This window comes from Pistacia vera, unplaced genomic scaffold, assembly GCF_008641045.1.
Source record: "Pistacia vera cultivar Batoury unplaced genomic scaffold, PisVer_v2 Contig612, whole genome shotgun sequence".
NCBI classification, from domain to species: Eukaryota; Viridiplantae; Streptophyta; class Magnoliopsida; order Sapindales; family Anacardiaceae; genus Pistacia; species Pistacia vera.
In genome coordinates this window covers 388,220-405,750 of record NW_022196460.1, presented here as the reverse complement: position 1 = coordinate 405,750, position 17,531 = coordinate 388,220, and the positions used below count along the sequence as shown (strand labels likewise).

Below are 17,531 nucleotides of genomic sequence, written 5' to 3'. Positions count from 1 at the left end.
TCAATATGCTAAACATCAAGGACCTAAAAAATGACCGAAAAGTATAATAATAATAATAAGATTAATACATGTTTGAATTGCTAAATTAAAAATGCTGTAAAAGTACTGAACAAATATTTGAATGGGATATTCGGTCAGTTTTATTACATTATTTTGATATTATAGTGTGACATTTTAGATGACATATATAAAAAAATTTAAATTAAAAAATAATTAGAATAGGTCGTTTCGACTGTTCGTTGAGGCCATTAACTGCTTGAACGTCAAGTGGGGCCACTTTCCTTAATTAGATAAATAGGAAAGCCACATGTCAAGATTCTAGAACCGTATGCACTGGTTTTCAGACATGATTACACTTTCATTACACCCAAAAGTTTCTGAAAGTGACAAATACACCCCTTTTTTTAGTTTTAAACACAAAAAAAACCTTATATTACTTGAAATTATAACTTTTATGTTTCTTATTTGAATTAAATTTGCATGTGTTTAGTTTTATTTGCGTGTTTAAAGATGAGATTTAGAAGATGATAATGTATCTTATATAGTGATTTATAAAATAATAATAATAATAATTTTAGATGATGATATATTTAATATTGTTATAATAAAAATTGGCTCACAATCTAATATCACAAACTCTTTCTTACAATCTTGACGTAGTAACTCTTAATTGGTCAGCTCGCAATTGGTTAAACGGAAAAAATCATCAAAAGTAAATTATAAACTATCATATTAAGATAGTGAGAGAAAGTTTGTAAGATTGGATTATAATTATCGAATTTGCCCTTGTTATTATGTTACAAAAAGTGAAAGCAATTGGTAGTTGGTAACGAGTGGTATTCGTGATATGCAATAGTGATGTGATATGAATTTGTCTGATGACTCATCATTCTATTACGTAAAAGGTTATATAAGTCTTTTTTTTTTTTTTTTTGGAAACTTAACCAAATTTAACAAAATCAAACTTATATAGTTCTTCTATTAATTTTGCACAAAAACCATCTTCCATTTATTCAAAGTAATTACATATTAATTTGTAAAATTATTTTAATTAAAAACCTATATATAAATCAAATCCTATAATTATTTGTTATTAATATGCAAGTAATAAAGTAATAATTAATTTTAGAGAATGAAGCGTTCCCGATTAATCGGGAGAGAATGAGGAACGTGCACAAATGTGCGCGTGATGAATTTTCAGTGACACAATAATTCCTTTGTAAAAGCGGTGGTGTACCAAAGCAACAGGCCACGTCATTTTTTTGCCTGTTAACGTAAAGCAGTTGCATATACTATTATCCATTACACGGGGAAAGAGAGAGAACCGAAAGAAGCTTCAATTATTTCTACTGAAGCTTTTGTCACTGCATTGCTCCGCCACTCAGATAACAACGTCTTATTAAATCATAACTTTCTACCTCTATTATTGGATATATTGTGGTTAATTATTTTCATTTTTTTTTCTTATCTTTAACTTCTTCTCATTGTTTGAATTATCTTTCTTCCGAGTTACACTGGAGAAGGATTTTCTGGGTTTGAAATGGAGAACCTGAAATGAGCATATGAAAGAGAAGAGCAGAGACGTCAGCGACAATTCAGGTACTTGTTTTTTTAATTTTTTTTTTTCCTTCATATTTGAGGTGTAGTGGGTTATATATTCATCCTTAATTTTGTTGTTATTGTTTTCATTGTTTATGATTCTTTATATATATATGTTTTCTTTTAATGCTTCAACGCAGTAGTTGACTCAGCTTTATATAATTCCCAGATTCAAGTATATGTGACTCAGATAAAAGATAATGTTTATATGAAAAGATAAATTAATAAATAAAAGTTGAAGATATTAAAACGTGGTTGAGTTTCAAGTAGTTTAAAAACATTAAAACAAAAATCAGAAAGCATTCAAGAAAACATAAACGGTCCAGATCTCAGTTATTAGTTAAGTTAGGTAATTAAATAGTTTCAGATATATATGTCGGTGGTGCAGTATTAAGGCTACTTCGTACAAATTTATAAAACTTAAGTCTTTTTAATTCATTAAATATATTATTATGATCTTTAAACATGTGCTTTTACTCTGTATGTATTTATTTAACAATCACGGCTACTTATCACCAAGTTTTAAATGAAGTTTGAGTTTATGTATTTGTAGCTTTCAGTTTTTTAAAAGTAACTAGAATCTGCACCTTATCTGATAAACTATCACTCAGTTTCAGGTGATATTAACCTCAATTAACAATTAAAAGTGAAACAAATGGATCGGGTTCGGTAGCTCAATCCTAACTCAGACCGTATTAGAAAGGGTTCAACCCGCATACAATCCCTGGACGGGTCGGGTTGCTATATGGCAACCCATCAACCTATTTGTTTACAATAGCCAACCCGGCGGGTTGGCCCAAAAAATAAAAAAAATAAAAAAATTAATTTTTTTTTCAAGTTTCCCTCATTTTTTTAATTCTTTTAATTAAACTATTATGATTGAACTCTTACAAATAATTTTACACAATAATATTAAACTATACTTCTAAATCATAAATATTAAAATGTATAAAACTTCGTAATATTTGACATATTGTTATTATTATTTTTTATGGTACGTAAAATATAAAAAAATTAAATACTGAAGTCTTATTCTTAAATTTCCATGTCTTGTATAAAATATAATTCATTCTTATGCTAAAGTTTCATTAATTGAATGAATAAATCTAATTTTTCTTATATTACAATTTTATTGTATTAAAATTGAATTAATATTTGAAATGAAAAAAAAAAAAATTAATTTAATCGAATTATTGATATTTGAAAAGTTAACTAAAAACAATTACATTTATTCATTTATAAATTGTTAATTATTTATTTGAAAAGTTAACTAAATAAAACAAAATAAAAAATAAAAAATAAATCAAAAAAGGAGGTTAACCCGGCCCGACCCGCAGCTTAACCCAACGGGTTAGGGTTAGCGGGCTAGGTTGGGCCAACCATTCCCCCAAAAATGGCGGGCCTAACCCGGCCTGCCTTTGTTGGCGGGCGGGTTAGGACCAACCCGCCAAAAGCAGTAACCCGTCGTGGGCCGGGTTGAGTCGGGCCGGGCGGATTACTTTTCCAACTCTATTAACAATTAATTATTGCAACTTAATACTAAAAGATGGAAAAGAATTGAGTAAAAGACATTAACCCACGGAAGGTTTGGTGAATCTACAAGTTCCCACCCATGGTTTCATAAATTGCAAATTCCCACCTAATTTTAAATTTCAAACGTTGAATTTAACAACTAAAAGGGTATTTAGGTCTTTTTATCCAAAAAATAGTAAACCCTCATCACTCTCACTCCCTCAAGGCCCAAATTAGTAAAATTTTAAAATAACCCTTCACATCTCAAAATTTTTTTACAACCTAGCCTTCCTCTCCGCCTTCGCCTTCGCCTCCACCTCTAACACCAACACTACTAGCGGCCAGATTTGGCCGCCGCAGAAAAGAGGAAATGAGAAAGAGAAAGAGAAAGAGAAAGAGAATAGAGAAGAGAGAAGAGAGAGAGAGAGAAGAGGAGTGAGAAAGAGGCGGAGAAGATCCCGACGGCTAGATCTAGCTACCGCGAAGAATAGGAAGGTTGAAGAAGAGGGTGTTATTGAAATAAATTTGAAAAGAAGATAGTTATTTTGCTAATTCTATTAATTTGAGGGTTAGAAAATAATTTATTAATTTACTCATTATTATAAATAAGGGGTAAAAAGGGTATTTGACTAGTCAAAGCAAAATTTAACTTAGCAAAGTTTAAAATTGGGTGGGAATTTGCAATTTATGAAACCAGGAGCCGAAACTGTAGATTCGCCAAACCTTGGGTGGATAAATGTCCTCTACTAAAAAAAATTTCACATAATTTTTTTTTTTTTAATTAAAAACAATAAAATTTGTTCTTTTAATATTTATTACGACCGGTAAAGGGTTGTCCGCAATTTAAACGGCATCCACACCAGAAATTCCTGTATAACCTATTGTTATATATCTATTAATCTTATATTTCATATGCTCATAAACCATCCTTAGTTTAATAGTAAAAGATTTATTGATTTCAATATATTTTAGCTATACATAATTGTATGATTTAATAAAAACCAACCACATTTTTAAATGCCATTGATAATAATTTCATTAAATACTTTTAGTGCACTCGACATATCTCAGAATCAGTTAAAACAGAGAATAAATTTTATTTTTACAAATTGTTACTAGTAATATGTAATAATTTGCCTAACTATATGGTGTATACATCTTAAGAGGAGCCTGAAACTAATAAATTAAAACTCTTTTATGCAAAATAATATGCTTGACATGAAATGGAATTTTAAAGAAACTTCACCATCAAATAAATAGTAAGTGAAATGTAACTTGGAACATTGGATTTTTAATTTCTACTATATCTATCATGAAACAAATTATTAACGGGCTTTATTCATCATTTAGATTTAATTAAATCACAAATACTTTATAATTAGTTCTTATAAAGAATATAATTAATTAGCCAGATAAACAATTCACACTAAATCAAAAGGAAAACCTAACCCAATTGAGAAAGAGCTAGCATGAAAATATTTTACCACTTCATGTACATTTTGAATTTTAATGAGGTGAAGGAAATTGATATTATTTTGCAGTTTCAGGAAGCTCTTACTTCTCAAACAAGTTATCTCCAAAGTCTGAATTCTCACCTTTCATAATGAACTCCAATGAAGATTTCCAAAGAAAACATCTTCAGGATACCCTTTCTTCTCCAGTATTTAAACCAATTCCGAGTAGCTATGCTTTTGATTATAGCAGCAAAATCCCTGCTCATTTGGCTGAGGTTTGATCCCCCCCCACAGCTATATATACTAATTGAGACATTATTTTTTGAAATATTGTTACTAATGATTAATATTTCTAATCTTTACAGAATAACATAAATTCAATGCACTATATGAATAATTTATCTAACAAATGCAAAGCCACTGTCGGTGGATACATGGTTTCTGCTCCATTAATGGATTATCATTCTCAGGGAGGGCCAATTCTTGATCAGCAGCCTTCATTAATATCTCCTCCGCTTGGTTTCATGAATGTAGAAGCTGCTGGTTCAAGGTGTCATAACATTCTCCACCATGGTTAAACTGCAATTTATTTTACTCTATTTTATTTGGTTGCACTGAACATTGATCTTTTTTTGTAGGAGCAAACCCGAGTCATCAAGTTTGTCTTCTCGATTGACCATCTTTTATGATAACGCCGTATATGCTTATAATGATGTATCTCCTGAACAGGTCTCGGATCTCAACACCAAAGTAGAAATTTGAATTTAGAGAGAGTCCTCAATACATTAGACGTATCATATTATTTCTAGATCGTAGTAATAAATTTATGTTTTGTTGATAATGAAACATGAATGATATGATACGTCTAATATATAGAAGATGTAAAAACAATGCTTTTACTGATAATTTATTTATTTATGCATTCTTCAACACTTCAGGTGGAGTCTGTCATGCGTATGGCTAACACCAAAGAAGCATTTGAGATTATGCCAGCAGCAGATTACATTCCCAATTATCAAGCACATTATTCTTCCCAAGTTGGCAGTTCACTGCAGTCAACTTCTGCAAAATATATAGCACGAAGTACGTAAATTAATTGTCCTTGAAATGTGTCATCATCTCTACTTTTTAAAATATTAATACATTTATATATTAAGAGTGGTTCAACATTTTTATGCTGCAGCTGTGCCTCAAGCTCGCAAAGCATCCTTGAATCGATTTTTGAAGAGGCGTAAAAGACCGGTATCAATACTGAATCGCTAGCTGTGTATGTCCCTCAACAAAATCTAAATTCAACCCTCATGAATGGCGTTAAAGTTCATATAATGGTGCATTTGCAAATATATCAGTTGGAGTTTTATTTGATTCATCATGCCAACTACAATTGTAATTGTTGAAGTATTCTCTTAAACAAGGCCTTTTACAGGACGGTGAGCCACTTCCTACTGGGCGAAAACGAATGTCGATTGCCAGAGCTACTATGTATTTATTTATTTACTTTTCGGGTCCTCTTATTCCTGTCTTCTGCTTTAATATTTAGTCAACATATCGCCTGGAATAAAAGATAATTATGCATTTGGCAATTCCAGATTTGTTGGACCTACTACTTATCATTTGCAATTCCTTTAACAAAATGATTCAAGAGAATTTCGGCATGCTTAACATTCAGGAACCGTTCTCTTTCTAATATCAATCTTACACAGTGCCCGGCATATGTTTCCTATATGCTCAGCTGTGCCAGTTGCAGGTTATACAGTTAGTATGTAATGTACAAATTGTACATTTAAACAAAAAACAGTTAATCAGGTTAACCCCCCGCTCTTTCTATTTTGATTATACACACAACAAAGAAGAAATAAATATAACGCATGAAAGATTTGATTCGATTGTTTGAGCACTGCACAAAACACTTATTTGGAGCACAACTAAAACCAAATAGAAGGGAGCTGACATTCCACCAGGAAGGTTTTCAACACTTGTTCTGTCTCAAGCTTGGGGAATTCACCTTCATCATATTCTTCAAGAAGATACAAGTTGTGATTAACATCAAACCATGTTTCATTTAGCAGTTTTTGAGTGCTTGATAAGCCAATCAATCACAATATCTATGTTTACGGAATCCTTGCACGAGATCATGTAGCAGCACACCTCTCTATCAGTTATAGATCCAAGGCCTCTGAGAATACCCAAACAGAAAGCAAAAAGGTATTATACCAAATAACTCTTGAAGAAATAATAGTAACAGAATAATTCACAAATTCTTTAATATAATAATTTCTTGTAAAGTTCCCTAAACTTACAGCTGATCCACTAAAGCTTGTTTGGAAAGAGCTTCTGACTTGTCGATTTTGTTGCCAAGAACAAGTAAAGGGATTCCACTTAAAGAAGGTTTCGTCAATAGGTCAAACAACTCACTTCGAGATATGGGAACACTGTCTCTGTCCGCAGCATCAACCACATATCTGTCTCCATTCATGAAAAAGAGGAAAAACAAAGTCAATCCATTTGAAAAACATCACAGTTAATGAGAGGTAGCAGGCTCTCCAGCCCAGCTGAATAAAACTAAGCATCATTACAAGTGCACTCTATAATAAGCTGAAAAAATGAAATAAAAGCCAGGAATCCTAATACCATGCAGACTCAACTTCAGTAAGATCTATAAAGTTTCCAATCACAAGAAAAGAGTTCAATAATGTATGAAGTTGTGTCTGCATTGACATATTTGTTCTTCTTCATGAGTATAATCATATGCTTACATTGCCTAGACTACGCATTGAGGATATGAATGAGGCAAACAGACTAGGATTTTTTCCCAGAAATGAAAATTAAACTAAAAGCTTCGAAGCAGGATGGAAACAAGAGCCTTTCCTCATATAGAATTCCCTAAATTTTCTTTTAACAAAGCATCATTTTTCTTGCATTCAAAAAGTGATTTGTTGGTGTGTCTAATAGGATTTGCTAATTTGTAGCATCAGACGCATTAATGTCAAATTTTTTTAAGTGAATTTTCAGTTCTGATACCATGGAACCCAGAGTCAAAAAAGAGTTGGTAACACTAAAGCAGAATATAGAAATAAAATATAGCCATGATTACTGACTATGATACTTTCTTATAATGTGAAAGGAAAGAATCAATGAAAAATTGTCTTGCAACATTAGTTCAGTGCTTTTAAGCAGAACAGCTATATGTCAAACACATTACAAGGTCAACTTTTTAAGTGTAATGAACATCCTAGGATCAAGAGTACTGTACATGCACATATAAGGAAACTCCTTATCAATGGAAAACCAAACATTCAAATTTAGGTAAATTATAATAAAAATAGAGTTTATAATATAACAGAGAAGATCAAGAGGCCAAGAAATATTACAGGATAGCAGAGACCCCACGACAGTAACGCTCCCACATAGTACGAAACCTTCGTTGCCCTCCAAGATCCCATAGCTTTATTGTAACATTACCCTTTGTAACTTTTCGCATATTAAACCCAACCTGGTTTTCATTATAAGAATTTCCATAAGATATCTAAAAATTACCATAAAAACTTAAATTGGGATTTCTTCAAGTGAAAAAAACCTACAGTTGGAATCATGTCCTCACTATAGCCTCCTGTCTGGAAAAGTAGAGAAATAATGTTAATAGAAAAGCACAGACAATTGCTATCTAGTAGACCAAAAAAATTGCATAGAAAGTGTTCACCCACAGCAATTGAATTAACAAGAGATGTCTTTCCTGCATTTTGAAGGCCAACAAGGGAAAGTTCCATCTCCTGCTTAAAGAATAAGCTGATATAGAGAAACATAGTCAGAAAAAGGAAAAAGGCTTCAGTATGGCAAAATTGCACAACAATCATAGTAGTAGTAGAAAATAATCCAGAATAGAGAGACAAAGAGGCATTACACTAAAATAAAATTCTCACAATAAATTTCAGGTTCAAATTGATGGGAGTTTCCAAAGCTAAAAGTATATAAACAATATTGATCTTAAAGTAACAGATGCACTGATTTAACTGCACTGCAAAAAATCAATGCGTAAATGGATAAATAAAAATCAGTCATGCAAGTATTACGTATAAATGATTTTCTAGCATTTCAGTTCATTATTAACCTCTGCTGTCGCATGTAATAAATAAAAATTTCTGAATTACTTTTGCTTAATCAACGCTGAAGATATTCAGTGATTCCAGCCATGTTAGTCATTAGTTTCTTCATATTATTTCCAAAATAATATGCAGCTGAGAACCGAAAAATGAGATAACAATTAAAGATCCTCTTTTCTCTGCTTTTCATCTTTCAGAAGTCAACATAATTTTACACCAGAATGATACGCACTATCAATGTTGAAATAAAAAGTTGAAAACACTTCAGCAATTTCATGGATAAAATTTCAATATAATTCCAGAAGGTAAACCAGTAGCAGTCATAAAAAATTTCAACCGAGTCAAGTAATTGATTTTAAAAGTTGATAATATATCCATATTATAATGATGTTCATAATCAATGTGCTTCTGAGTGAGCTGTGGATAGATACTTATCCTATACCTCAATTTGAAAACATTGGTGACTTAGTAAAACCAAAATCAACCAATTTTGAGTAATTAAACTTATTCCAACATCAGAAAAATAGTGTTTGGTCACAGAAGGAAGCAACTTCCAACAATGCTTGAGAAATTAATCATAGGGTCTGTCTTTGGGTGTAGCATTTAAAACAAATTTCATTGCATAATTTTAGGTTTAACTTAAATTGAAATATATTTTTATCGGTTTTAGAGTCGCTATCAAACTCCCCTGATATTTCCCACAAAATATTACAACTTCCAAAGAAAATCCCAGCCTATTTTAATACTAAATGGGTCACCAAATTCAAAACATAAAACCCAAAAATCAAATTTTGTTAAAACTCTAAACGAATTCTCAGTCTGCCATCAATCGCACCAACTTGAATACAGTGAGCAATGAGCAAAAGCAAGATCCAAAGCAGTTGAGGCAAACAAATTGAAAAGAAACAAAAGGAAAAGGGTATACCTTCGGAGCCAATTGAGAAGAGAATCGAAGAAACCCATCTGGAGAGAAAAGGACTGAGGGGGAAAAGAAGGAAAGTGGGAAGAAAGAGCGAAGGGGCTTGGGTATGTTGTTGTGTAGCGTCATTCACTCATTTGGTTGAATAAATGAGTAAAAATTAAAAATAAAGGGGTTAAAATTACAGTATAATTTTGGAGTGTTGTCTCGGTTATCTCGCTGGTAGCGTATTTATGTTATTTGTCTTTGCTTCTCGTCGTTTATTGTAACTTTCTTTTTCTATTTGGGCCAAAATTCGGTGGATCTATCCACTATTGCTGCTTAATTATCAGTTAGAAAAATACTATGCTTACTCACCACTTGTACTAACTGTCATACAACCTTTGTTAAAATTTTACATGGTACCCGTACTATGCGTATAGTATCAGTACTATGCGTTATATTTGCAAAGGATAGTAAGATGGTTAGTAAGATGGTGAGTAAGTATAGTATGGTTCTTATCAGTTATGTGTTTCAGCCCACTTTAATTCTAACAAAACAATCTCGTAGAATTTAATATGCTAATATATAATTGAAAATAAATAAACAAAAATTTAAAGTGAATGACTTGGTAATTACAACGGTTGTCATATCAGCACATATAATTTAATTTAGTAAATTTGAATATATAGCATTACTTGGGACAAATACAATACATTCAAATTGTAATTGTTACATGTATATACGAGCAGGTTTGGCTTGCGACATAGTATAACATTAAACAAATTGTGGAGTATAGTATTGCATTGTATTATTGTATAAGCCAAAAATCATACTAAACTTGTCAGAATCAATAACAATATAATTATTACATAAGAACCAATGCAATAGCCCAATTCTGATTGGGCTAATGCTAAAATCCATCTTATGGAAAGACTATACAGCAAGATGACCTATTCTATGAGAAGGACTGCTCTATGGGTCGGCCATTCTATGTGTTGGCCTACACCACAAGTGAACCTACTTCATGAATTGGGTTACCTTATGAGTTGGATCACTCTATGATCAAGGCTAACCTACATTTTGGGTCACTCCACGAGTTGGACATTTCTACAAATTAAGCTAAATCAGGCTCCAACCTATTGGTCTACATTTATTCCATAATAGGACTGGTAGTTCCATATGCTTTCTCGTTCATCCAAGATTTCTAATCTTACATGAACTATTACTCATAGTCCTACATGGATTAGCACTACGAGTTTCCTGATTACTCAAACTCTAAGTACTAAGGGAACTCCGAGTTCTACAAGGACTCAAGCTTCTTTGGCTCACTATATAAACATGCCAACCCCTCATTATTCATTCAATCACAACCCTTTCTCTAGTTTACCTAGTCCTTGCTTACAAGAACCACCACCTTTCCCCGTTGTATGAGTCAAGTTCTGACCACTCTACTCCAATAATCATCGTAGAGTCTCGTTTTGGCCATTCTACACCAATAAGTCGCACCCTAGGCCAACACTCTCGGTAAACCCTTTCCTGCTCTTAGCCTTACTAAATTCCCTTCAATTGTGTTGACTTGAGCGTCAGAGCGCCTATGGTTGACACCACACCGGTGTCCCCCGAGTCCTTCACATTCACTCTTTTGTGTGTTTGCAGGTCCACAAGATTGTTAGGGGTCTCGTCCTCACAGGATCATCCTCGTTCAACTCGACCATAGATTTAACCATCTACAATTATATAATGCTATGCTAAATGTTGTAAGAGGTTTAGTAGAACATTGTATTGTATTATTTTTATACTATGTTATATTTGGTACGTGAATTACATTGTATAATATTATTTTTGTTCTTTAACAAAAAATCATCTATTAAAAACTAATATATTTTTCAATTATTATTTAACTAATAATAATAAAAAATTCCAAAGATGAACGGGTTAGTGATCATAATATGTGTTAAACAGAGAGCTAGAAGAGAAGGAAAGAGATAGTAAAAATATTGAGAAAGACAACTACTGATTGGATAATTTTCCCCCTCATTCAATTCCAATAGCAACTTTTATAATGCTTATACTAACAAATTGCCTAAGTAATTAAGTGATAAATGTGTAGCTAATGTTCCTATTCTTATGCAACAATAAGGTCTTATTCTAATGAAACTAATTAACTACATGGAGCTATTCTAATGCAACTAGCGGATTGACTATGGACTGACTTGTTCTTATACAGATAACACACATGATAATACGTATCATTCCTGCCCACTCAGAATATCCTTGTCCTCAAGGATAAAGCTGGGATGTCTTCAAGAAAGGCCACTTGTTCTCCTAAGTAACATCTTCAACTGGAGCTCTTTTCCACTTCACTAATATCTATGTCTTCGGGCAATATTTGCCCTTGTGAATCACACGATTTTGTACAATAGCTTTTGGTTTAGGAACAATTTATGAGTCGTTTGACATAAGTGAGGGAGCTTGAGAAATCGGATATATAGGCCCAAGCTTTTTCTTGAGAAGGTTGACATGGAAGACATTATGAATTTGTGATCCAATAGGCAACTCTAGGTTATATGCAACAGGACCCATATGTGCCAACACCTTGTAGGGGCCGAAAAATTGTGAAGCAAGCTTGAGTGAACTTTAGAATGCAATAATAGATTGATGGTAAGGTTGAAGTTTTAGAAACACCATGTCACCAACCTCGAACTCCAATTCACGCCGTTTCCGATCCACCTTAGACTTCATATGGTTTTGGGTATTTTTCCAATTCTGGCGCAACTCCATTAAGATTTTTTCACAAGTCTTCAAGTGTTCATTGATTGCTTGAACTTTTGTAGTGCCTAGAACATATGACAACATGGTTGGTGGGGGAATCCCATATACTGCTTCAAATGGAGAGAATTTGGAAGATGAATGGATCGTCGTGTTATAATTGTAATTCGCCCAAGCTAACCAATTTGCCCACTTCTTTGGTTCACAATGAGTGAAACACTTGAGATATTGCTTCGATATCTTATTCAATACTTTGGTTTGGCTGTTGGGTTGCGGGTGGTAACTTGGGCTCATGCATATTTATGTGCCCTGCAACTTAAACAGTGCCTGCTAGAAAAAGCTTATAAAGACTTGTCAAGGTCATTGATAATGAATGTAGGGATGCCGTGGTGGCGAATCACTTGATCCACGAAGGTGTGAACGAATGTGACAACAGTAATGGATGACAAAGATGAATAAAATAAGCATATTTGGTTAGTCTGTCGACCACCACCATGATAATTGTTTTACCTCTAGATTTGTGAAGCCCTTTGATGAAATTCACAGAGACATCTGACCATACCTTGGTGGGAATTGGAAGCGATTTAAGAATTCTCGCCAGTACCAAACACTCGAGTAATGTTAGCATATATCACAATGGCACACAAAATCCTTCACGGATTTCTGCATCTTCGGCCGAGAGAAGCAAGCTTTAATTCTTGCAAAGGTTTTGTGGTACTCGAGTGCCCACCATAGGCGTGGAATGGTGTTCTGCCAAGATAATCGTGACAAGAGAAATATTCGGCCTTATAAAAGTATTTTGCGTTTGTAAAACCACGCCCCATCTTGCATAACATACCTTTGTGAGCCTTGCTGAGAAGATAAGTCAGAGATGGTCCAGTAAAACGAATCAGTTTGTACTTCCCATTGGAGTAGAGACTACCATTTCATGATGGGCATAGAAATTGCGGTTAATTCAAACTCGACAATTTTGGAAAGAGCATCAGCACCTTTATTGTCCTTCCTTTTCTTGTATTCAATCACATAATCATACCTCAATATTTTTGGAAGTCAACATGTTTGCATTAGTATGGTAATCTTTTGTTCTAAAAACTTGAGACTCTTTTGACCAGTATGAATAATAAATGGCTTACCTAACAAGTATGACCACCACTTTCTGATTGCCTTCACTACTGCCAACAGTTCTTTTTCGTACGTAGGAAGTGACAAGGTTGAGGCCTTCAAGGCCTTGCTAAAGTAGGCCACATGTTTTTCCTCCAACATCAAAATCGCACCAATATCAACACCACAAGCATCACAATCAATCACAAAGGGCTTAGAAAAATCGGTCAACTGTAATATTAGTATGGATGTAAAAGCTATCTTTATGTCTTCAAACACGATATTGGCATCGGATGTCTAATTGAACCCATCTTTTGTGAGAAGACAAGTTAAAGGTGCAACAAAGGCGCTGAACCCTCGGATGAATTTGTGATAATAGCTTGCTAATCCAAGGAATCCATTCAAAGATTTGAGTGTTGACAAAGTCGGCCACGCTATTATGCTTTTTATTTTGGCAAGATCAACAACTCCATCCCACAAAATTATATGGCCAAGGTAATCTACCTGAAAACTCAAAATTGACATTTTGTTCGTTTTGCAAAAGCTTTGCTAGAAAATAAAATATCCAAAATAGTTTGCCAATGTAGCAGATGCTCCTTCCAACTTCGACTATAAATTAAGATATCATCAAAAAATACTAGAATGAATTTTCAGAGATGTGCCCAAAAGAGATCGTTCATGAGGCTCTAGAAGGTTGAAGGTGCATTTGTAGTGCGAAGTGTTGTTTTGGGAATATCTTGATCCTGACCTCGAATTTGGTGGTAACCCGAGCGTAAATCAAGCTTTGAGAAAAATTTAGCACCATGCAACTAATCAATAACAAGATGAGATATTATCTTCGACCGTCGACCGATCATGTTTGGTCCGAGCTGTAATTAAACTCATAAATAACCTTTAGCCCGAATTGGGCCGGATTTGGATTAGCAGAATAGTAGCAAACCATCAGTTCAATCGGCCTGGTAAAAAGAATCGGGTCATTTAGAAAAAACCAATCATCATCTTCATCTTCACTCCTAAACCTCTCTAATTCTTAGAACTTCTCCATTTCAATATTCTTTGTGAAAATCTTCACCAAATTTGTAAAATGACCCCCAACTTCCCCCTCAACTTTTCATCCATGCGCCTCGCCTAGCTTCCTTCTCTCATCAATTCTATTTTCATTTCTTCCTTACTTCCTTCTCCATTCGCTTCCTAGTTCCCACTTCTTTCCGCCGCAACCAATCCCCACATTTCGCCAACTCTCACTGAAATTGTGCTCTAAAGTTCGAATTTTTTCATCCAAAACCAGTCAATTCTTTCCATTTGCCCATAGTTTTCATGGGGCTTTTCACCCAGACAATGTGGACTTATTGCATCTAGTAGATAAAGAGATGGCTCAAGTTGTCCATGACAGACTTGCTTCAAGATACAGGTTTTAGGCCAATGAAAGATCTCGAAGTTTTTGTATTCTTGTGAGTTGTGATAATTAATAGCTTTTTTTTAATTAATAAAAGAGAAGCTTGGATATTTGAAATTGAAAAGTATTGGGGATATGTAATGAAAAGAAATTAGTTAATGAGAGAGGAGGAGTGGTGGAGAAAAGGAGAGAGAAGAAGAAGAAGTTTGTTTTTTATTTATTTATTGATAAAATAGACGACATGAGATTTGAAATTGAAAAGTATCGAGGATATGTAATGAAAAGAAATTAATCAATGAGAGAAAAGAAGGAGGAGTGGTGGAGAAAAGGAGATTGAAGGAAAAGGAAAAGTGTTGTCCCTCTTGTTCAGTAAAATAGAGATGAAGTCTTTCATATATTTAATAAATTAATTTTATTTTTATTTTTTATGACGTCACCGGTCCGAACGACCAGTTGGACCGATTGAACCAATCAACTTGAGAACTCGGTCATTGGCCCGGTCCAATTTTTAGAACATGGCATTTTCTCAAATTTTGCCTTTTGATAATATGGGTAATGGTAAGGCATTACACTGTGGGATGTGATGGTCATAACTGCAAGGAGGAGGTAATTGGGAAGATTCAATGAAGACGTCACTATATTGCTACAACAAATTGTTTATTTTTGTTGCATACTTGGAAGTTAGAGTAGATATGACACATAACTGGATTTGCAAGAAATAACCAAGTCCTTCTAGGATATGAAGCTGCTTGTTGTCTAAAGCTTTTAACTCGGATCTTTGCAACCCTTAAAGCATGTGCCTTCGTATATCTATGGTGAAGCCCATGGTGAGGTCATTATAATTTGATTCGACCGGATCCAATGTTTCAAGCCATTGCACTCGAAGGATTGCTTGACAGGCTGCTTCGGGCAACACAAAAAAAATCAGTGGTGGTGACAGAGTCTTAAACCATCAATGTGATTGCAAGCCAAAGATTGAAACAATCAACACGTTGACGATTAGCCACCATCACCTGAAAAGATTAATCATGAATAGCATGTAACTTATATTTTGCAACAATTGTTTTATCAATAAAATTGTGCATACTACCACCATCAATAAGCATCGTGGTGTCATTATTTTTTATTTTCCCTTAACTTGAATGGTTTGTTCCAGCCATGGCATGGAAGGAAATTTTAGGAATGGGTTAATCTTGGTAGTATGGGTGAGCTTGACATGACCCGTCCCGACCCTTCCTATGCCATAGGCTACGGGTGCACCCATGAGACTCGGGTAACCGAGATGTGCCATGTGGGAAAACTATGAAACGTGTTTCTGAATTAAAACATCATAAAACTTTTCTAACTAAATCATTTATAAGCATTCCTTTTTGTTTCTCCCAAACAAATACAACATCATTTGCAAATAAAGAAATGTAATTGTGTTTTTTACAAAATAAAATGTATGGTATTAGATTTTTCCATATTTTTTACAATCCAAAACATGAAATAAATACATGGTGAAGAAATTAACATAAATTTTGTAGCGGAAAATAAAACACAACTATGGCACACATGATGAAATGAATTTGTGTGACCCAACCTTGAGTGAGATTCACTTCTCTGCACGATCTCCTTTTTGACCTGGTAAGGGGGAAAGAAAAATATTTGAAAACAAGGGGTGAACTAGAAATACTTAATGAGTGGGGGATGAGAGCAAACGTTTCAATAAGCAATAAAACGTTCATACAATAAAATCTCATTTCCATGAACATGTATATAAATATATACCATCTTTCATTGTAAAACTTCTTCTTGAAAACTTTTATGATAAACAAATTAATACTCATATTTCTGAAAAAATATCATTTATAAAAACATTTCATATACGAATAACACTTGCATTTATAAATTCCCATTCTCTCAATCACATGTGAAAAATCTCACCCAACTAATACCCAAGGGTAAAATCATTTTACCCAGCGACATCCTACATCATTTGAGTAGAACCACAAATTCGTCTTGCCTGGTGGCATCTTACATTGCTTAGGCCCATACAACAATCCATCATACTCGGTGGCATCCTACATCGCTTGGGCAAAATCACAATCAATCATACCCATCAGTATTCTTCATCGCTCGGGTGGAATCACAATCAATCATACCCGACGACATCTTACATCGCTAAGGTGGAATCACAATCAATCATATGGGGAGAATGGGTACTACATAGGGTGGTTTGAAAACCAATATCCTCATATACATACTTTCAATTCACTGTTTTTCATAAATCTCATATAATTATACATAATGAAAACATATACCATAACATTAAATCATCATATGCAGTATAGGGCAAAATGCAAGTTTTCAAACATGATTTCATAATAACAATTTAGCCCAATTTTTGTATTATCAACAATCCTTGCCCACAACATATCAAAAATCTAATCTTTCTCATATCAATTCACAAATCTCAACAATAATTTTGTATTAAACACATTTCCAAAACGAAAATAAAAGGATTCAAGCAAATAAAACGTTAACCATGCTTCAATAAATAATTTTAGTAATTTTTACTAAAAATAAAAGTTAGGCTTTTTGGATTTTGGGTTTTCCACTCACAACATGTAAAGCTCACCCTAAATGATGAAAGCCTTCAAAACAATTGATTCTCTTTCTCCTAATTGAGCCAATTTATAAAAGATTAGCTAAAAACC

The 17,531-nt window shown here is 33.6% G+C and overlaps 2 protein-coding genes across 5 annotated transcripts; one reads left to right on the top strand and one right to left on the bottom strand.

Annotated features, from left to right (window-relative positions):
• Positions 1-1,297: 1,297 nt before the first annotated feature.
• LOC116110754 (protein TIFY 6B-like) lies at positions 1,298-6,168 on the top strand. Of its 4 annotated transcripts, XM_031396974.1 has the most exons (7): positions 1,298-1,599; positions 4,653-4,840; positions 4,931-5,115; positions 5,204-5,294; positions 5,504-5,648; positions 5,749-5,832; positions 5,992-6,168. In XM_031396974.1, the coding sequence occupies exons 1-6, from the start codon at positions 1,563-1,565 to the stop codon at positions 5,826-5,828; spliced, it is 726 nt and encodes a 241-aa protein (XP_031252834.1). In that variant the 5' UTR covers positions 1,298-1,562; the 3' UTR covers positions 5,829-5,832; positions 5,992-6,168. The 4 variants fall into 4 exon arrangements, with proteins under 4 accessions (XP_031252834.1, XP_031252835.1, XP_031252836.1 ...); XM_031396975.1 differs by having other exon boundaries at positions 4,659-4,840; positions 5,749-6,168; XM_031396976.1 differs by having other exon boundaries at positions 5,036-5,115; positions 5,749-6,168.
• Positions 6,169-6,229: 61 nt separating this feature from the next.
• On the bottom strand, positions 6,230-9,768 carry LOC116110755 (ADP-ribosylation factor-like protein 8c). The gene is made up of 6 exons (XM_031396977.1): positions 9,591-9,768; positions 8,270-8,351; positions 8,147-8,179; positions 7,937-8,058; positions 6,866-7,027; positions 6,230-6,741 (listed from the first exon to the last, which is right to left on the bottom strand). Exons 1-6 carry the CDS (start codon positions 9,626-9,628, stop codon positions 6,624-6,626), a joined length of 555 nt encoding a protein of 184 aa, XP_031252837.1. The 5' UTR covers positions 9,629-9,768; the 3' UTR covers positions 6,230-6,623.
• Between the last annotated feature and the right edge of the window lie 7,763 nt (positions 9,769-17,531).

Bases quoted from the DNA above. Each gene is read 5' to 3' on its own strand.
- LOC116110754 (XM_031396974.1), top strand. From the start codon at position 1,563: ATGAAAGAGAAGAGCAGAGACGTCAGCGACAATTCAG. The intron at 1,600-4,652 runs GTACTTGTTTTT...ATTATTTTGCAG, and splicing joins AGACGTCAGCGACAATTCAG to TTTCAGGAAGCTCTTACTTC. The intron at 5,116-5,203 runs GTGTCATAACAT...CTTTTTTTGTAG, and splicing joins GTAGAAGCTGCTGGTTCAAG to GAGCAAACCCGAGTCATCAA.
- LOC116110755 (XM_031396977.1), bottom strand. From the start codon at position 9,628: ATGGGTTTCTTCGATTCTCTTCTCAATTGGCTCCGAAG. The intron at 8,059-8,146 runs GTAGGTTTTTTT...AATGAAAACCAG, and splicing joins GTGAGGACATGATTCCAACT to GTTGGGTTTAATATGCGAAA. The intron at 7,028-7,936 runs GTAATATTTCTT...GAATGGAGACAG, and splicing joins CGTGGGGTCTCTGCTATCCT to ATATGTGGTTGATGCTGCGG.